The sequence below is a fragment of the Cucumis sativus genome, chromosome 5, assembly GCF_000004075.3.
Source record: "Cucumis sativus cultivar 9930 chromosome 5, Cucumber_9930_V3, whole genome shotgun sequence".
Taxonomy (NCBI): Eukaryota; Viridiplantae; Streptophyta; class Magnoliopsida; order Cucurbitales; family Cucurbitaceae; genus Cucumis; species Cucumis sativus.
In genome coordinates this window covers 26,306,544-26,312,223 of record NC_026659.2, presented here as the reverse complement: position 1 = coordinate 26,312,223, position 5,680 = coordinate 26,306,544, and the positions used below count along the sequence as shown (strand labels likewise).

At 33.7% G+C, this 5,680-nt stretch overlaps 1 protein-coding gene across 1 annotated transcript; it reads left to right on the top strand.

Moving 5' to 3' along the window:
• Positions 1-2,315: 2,315 nt before the first annotated feature.
• On the top strand, positions 2,316-5,385 carry LOC101221355 (binding partner of ACD11 1). Its single transcript, XM_004135138.3, has 4 exons — positions 2,316-2,572; positions 2,686-2,761; positions 4,405-4,518; positions 4,627-5,385. Exons 1-4 carry the CDS (start codon positions 2,457-2,459, stop codon positions 5,053-5,055), a joined length of 735 nt encoding a protein of 244 aa, XP_004135186.1. The 5' UTR covers positions 2,316-2,456; the 3' UTR covers positions 5,056-5,385.
• The last annotated feature ends 295 nt before the right edge of the window (positions 5,386-5,680 follow it).

Below are 5,680 nucleotides of genomic sequence, written 5' to 3'. Positions count from 1 at the left end.
AAATCCCCATTTAATCAGCCCTTGTATATTTGCTTGATCAGACTAAGACCATACTAACTCTTACTGCTTTAAACATTACAAAACATAGCTAAACAAAGCTCCTTAATTAACGAAGAAAAATACATGAAACAGCCTTGCTTAATTAATTAAGTAAATGTAATCGAGTTAATTAACATAATTAAAAGTAAAATAATTGATATTATTAAAAGGAAAAAAGGAGTAAGTTAGTTAACATTGAGAATTGAGCATCAGATGGAAGACTCACTCTCTCTCTCTCGTAAGTCGTGAAAGTTAGTAAGCAGTGTCCAGACACAAAATCCCCACTGCCCACTAACTTAATTCTAAATAAACAAATAACTATATATCATTCCTTATTATTATTATTCATTTTTTTCTTTTATCAATTCAATTTTCGCTTCATTAAATCATAAATGTCCTAAATATATAGAATGAAAACAAGATAGAAAAAAAAAAACTTTTAATTCTATATTTAATATCTAATTATTGCCCACAAATTATCCTATATATTGTATCAATCATGCATTATTATTGATCGGAATAATAATCTTTTTAAAATATATTATATGATTATTGTCAACTCAAGAGCATGGTGTAGATATGTGACAATTTTGGCTGCATCAAAAAGTTTGTCTTTTAATTAAGAAACCATTCTATTTTATTCATGTTAAATATTGTGTCCATGGAATAATAAAGATAAATATAATTGTTGATCAAATGTGGCGTTATGATCTTATACCATATGAATGACTTTATAAATCTCATCTACTAAAAATAGGACATCTTACCAACAATAGGTTTAATTAATCTCACATATATTAATTATTTGTTTGACTTAATTACTTAATACATGCAAAACCATATTATTCATTCTATATCTTCCAAATATATTTGAAAACTACTATACAACAAAGAATAAATTAAAGTTTTCGTTACGTACAAAATTTGAAGCAATTTGGTATATTATTTATGACTCCAACCACCCACTTATTGTTTTGAACAGTGAACACACACAAGAGGGATATATGTATATATCATCCTACAGAGAATTGTTGTTATTTAATAATTTAAACTAATTTAAGCACTTTACCATCAATAATCTAATGCCCCTTTCTTGTCTTACCATTAATTATTTAAAGAGTCGATCTTCAACATGATTTTGTCTCGTACACTACTTTAACACGCTGGTTTGATTTCAAAAAATTATTAAAAGAATAATTGATCCACATCTAAGAAATTGAAAGAAAAATCTAGTCTTCTCGAATTTAAAACACTTTGAACATTTTGAATTTGAGTTTGGTAGTACAGTTTAGGTTAATGTTGTGGAAGTGGGAATGGGTAGGGAGTTTTGTTTAGTTGTTCATACTTTGAAGCTTCTGTTTTACTTTTGAAGCAAAAAGGAAAGGGTTGACTTCACTTTCTTTTCAAGCTTTTGCTTTCTATTTTTCATACATTTCTTTGTCCCAAAGCATTATATTATATTGCCTTTTTCTTTTCTTCTCAATACAACTTCAACACTTTATCATTTAATACTCCAAACACAAACATTGCCACATATGCTTTATAAAAAGGTTTTTCCCCCCTTAGGACTCCACACTACTGTGTGTCCTTTTAAAGGAAAATCTTTCACTAACAAAATATATACAAAAATAATCATGTAAAAGGTTTGTAAATTTAAAATGAAAAATATTGCAAATAATATATAATATCAACCTCACTATTCATAAATCTAACCCAATACACACACATACATTTACCAAAATTTAAATCTACCCTTCGTTTAATATAATATATAATATATAGGTTAAGGTTTTAGAAGTCTTGGAAATGAGCATTGATCGATCGGAGTCGATTTTTCGACCAAACCATCAAATAACCAACTATGGTTACTTTAGTAAATGTTCAAATTGATTTAGATCGTAAATAATTAAAAATAAGTTGATTTGTTTCGGTTTAAGCATTCGAATTCTTTTTAAAAGGTTGTTGGTTTGAATTTTTTTTCAAATCGAATCAAACCTCACCTTATCTTTAATCAGACTCAATTTTTTCGATCTATCATGCTCTGTACGAATCATATTTACTATTCTTTAAAGATATTGCTTACACATTCCAATTACCGCACTGGGAATTAAAGAAAAACAAAAACAAAACAAATTGTCCGTTTGAAATGGGCCTTGAGAGTAGCTTTTTGTGGCCGAGATATTTGTAGCCCGAATGAAAGAGGGCCCATTGGTCTATCGAAAGAATGACGGCCCAGTTAGTTTCACTGTGGTCTATTCAGCTCGGCGGCAGAGTCTTTGGCGCCTCCTTTCTTCGAGAGTTTTCTCAAGCTTTGTCTTCAGAAATTTATCTCTGGGAGTCAATTCCTCTGTCTTCCTCCGCAAGTATCATATTTCTGCAAACGAATTGGTGAATTAAGTTACTGTTGCTGCAAAAATATGAATCCCGGTGGTTATACGGTTGAAGTGACGGGCTTGTCTCCTGTAGCAACAGAGAAAGATGTCCTCGATTTCTTCGCTTTCTCTGGCGCAATTGAGCTCGTTGAGATTGTTAGGTATTCGTTTTACTCAGTATTGAGCATTTCATTTCGTGTGTTTGAGTCCTTAATCGATCTTTCTATATGTGATTAGTTTTGAGTTTGAAGAATTTATGGTTTCATGAAAACAGATCTGGTGAAGATGCCTGCACTGCTTATGTAACATTCAAAGATGCTTATTCTCAAGAGACTGCTTGCTTGCTGAGTGTGAGTATTCCAGTTCCAAATAAGCTTCAGGCCTACAATACAGTATTTGATTCAATTCTTCCATTGAGTTTATCAGGGTGTGCCAGCGCGCGCACTCTGATACTATATAGACATGTGATCTTCATATATTTATATTCATATATATATACATTATATGATTTATGGTATCAATTTCTCTGACTTTTTATTTTTTTATATGAACACGAGAATCTTACGGATGTTCAAATTTAAATGACATATCTTTCAAATGATTTCTTTTTTTCTGAAGAAAATAATTTATGGATTTAATGCATTGCATCGATAGAATAGTGAAAGCCACATTCTTGATTATTGGGTTGTGAGCCACAGCCCACATATTTAATTTATAATGTCGAGTTAAATCGCTCTGGAAATACGGAAGTGCCTTAGTAGGCATTATTATGTGGTTAACTTGTGTTGATGTGGCTCATTGGGCAATTTTAGTTGTAAGAAGAATGACACGGTGACATTTGTTTTTCTCGATTTTAAATGCTTTTGAATTTGCTCTCGCTTCATTGGAGGAAGGATTCTTCATTTGCTTTTGGTGAAGTATCTCTCTATCTTTTTCCTCAATGAAGCAACCGATTGCCTTTGTAGAGAGGATTGAACCCCGCTTTTACTGGATTCCTATTAATTGTAAAGGATGGTTTCGTTTCCTCCATTAAGGTCCTTGAGTGTGGTTAAACCTTCGCGAAATAATAATAGCAAAAAACAACAATAACTATCAATATCGAAATAATGGAAGGGAGAGAGAGATCCAGAAATTGGCTTTCAAATAATGAAAATTGCTTCATGAGCATTTAAGAACAAAAGTATAGTTTTGGCATCATCAAATCTGGGGAAGAAGCCATGATAGGAATATGCCACTGGAATGTTCTAAGCAGCACAACCGCGGATATAACTATGCATTCTGTTGAAAAATATGGACCCGTTTATCATTGTATAGACATGGGGTATAAATGTTTTAGGCTTATGACAAATCTGGTTCTTCTTATACAAATAATAATAACAATAAAAGAAGATAAGTCTGAACCATAGACATGTGGCAGATCTGAATCTGTGATTAGAGAAACATTAACGTTGTTGTTTTTGTTACTGCTGCTGCCGAGTCTCTGATTATGGATAATGACATTGTTGTTGTTGTTGTTGAATATGGGATAATTAGAGAGCCAAACACATCGTTGTTATTGTTGTTGAGTACACTGTGATTAGAGATAAATAACGTTGCTGTTAATAGTTATTGTTGAATTATCTGCTAGACACATTTTTCTCTCCTTATTCTCCTTTGCTGCAAATTTTCGTTGTTTTACATAGCCACATCAGATTAACATCCTCTTGATTCAAATGATTAAGGAATTTCTATACGGATACTAAATTTCAGTTTGTAAGCGTCAAGTGTTCTGGTTTGATTATCCTGTCTATGCCTTTTGGTTTACCATTAGGTTTTCAATCAACTTTCTTTTCTGGTCATGTGCTTAATGACGGTGGAAATACCCTTATTTACCTGATCGGACTTCATCAGACCATTATTTTTTCTCTTAAGGAGATGGTCGTTACTTTTGATCCTGTTTTTTCCTCCTGATAATAATGATCATGTTTTAGCGTTCATTATCTGATTCTTGCAGGGTGCAAAAATTGTAGATCAAAGAGTTTGTATAACACGGTGGGGACATTTTGATGATGAATTTGGTTTTTGGAGTAGGCCTCCTGGTCACCAGGAAGAAGACAGTACTCCTGCTGTAAGTTTCAAAAATTAGATCTATTAATATTTCCTACCTGTTGCAATTTGCACATGTTTTCTTCCTATAGACAATCTTTTATTATTTGATGAGTTCTCCATCTTGTAGTCGGCACAAAGAAGTCAGTTCATTTCCAGTGCTGGTAACGCAGTAACCATGGCCCAGGAAGTAGTCAAAACCATGCTGGCCATGGGTTACGTGCTGGGTAAAGACACATTGACAAAAGCTAAAGCCTTCGATGAATCTCATCAGGTTTCAGCAACGGCAGCAGCTAAGGTAGCAGATTTGAGTCATAGAATTGGCCTTACTGACATGTTAGGTGCGGGTTATGAAGCAGTTAAATCCGTGGATGAGAAGTACCACGTATTGGAGACCACCAAATCAGCTATATCAGCCACAGGAAGAACAGCTGCCGCTGCTGCCGATACTGTGGTCAGGAGTAGCTACTTCTCTAGGGGAGCTCTTTTCATGTCTGATGCCCTGAATCGAGCGGCCAAAGCTGCAGCTGACTTGGGTAGTCGTGGTCTTGAACATTAGTGCGAGAGAGTGCTTCTATCTCATCCATTGTAAATAAAGAAATTTAGATGCATACCTTTAAATTTGCAAGTATTACGATATTTTATTAGATGGTACATTAATCTAAATGCTGTATGTATAAGTTTAAACCTTTAAATTTCATAGAGTTCAATTACACGTACTGGTTATTTGACCCCACAAGTTCGCTAAATTTTAACCTCAAATTCTGTAAAATTGGATCTGAGATGGTCTTTATTGGGTCGTTTGTCAGTTTGTAAATTCAGTACCCTTGGAGTCAAATCTATTCTTTTAGCACTCTTGGAAACGTCTCCCAATATGTACTTTTTACAATCCTTCCGTTTACAGATTGTCTTTTCCTTAATCAATTTGTTAGTTGAAGGTTGTTCTCAAATTTTATAAAACTTTATTTGGTTCATTTAGATTGTTGATTGTGTAATAGGGAGGCCATATGGATGGATGCTTGATTTGGGCGCAACAAGAATGAATCCCCGCATGCAATTTCATGATGTTGCCGCCTAGGATGGTTCCTTCCAGCTGTAACTGTCTGAGATTTGCAACTAGCTCTAGCAGGCAATAGCTTTCTGCAAGTTACAGGTCGGTCTATTCTTCAATTTTCTGCTGTGGA

Bases quoted from the DNA above. Each gene is read 5' to 3' on its own strand.
- LOC101221355 (XM_004135138.3), top strand. From the start codon at position 2,457: ATGAATCCCGGTGGTTATACGGTTGAAGTGACGGGCTTGTCTCCTGTA. The intron at 2,762-4,404 runs GTGAGTATTCCA...TGATTCTTGCAG, and splicing joins AGACTGCTTGCTTGCTGAGT to GGTGCAAAAATTGTAGATCA. The intron at 4,519-4,626 runs GTAAGTTTCAAA...TCCATCTTGTAG, and splicing joins AAGAAGACAGTACTCCTGCT to TCGGCACAAAGAAGTCAGTT.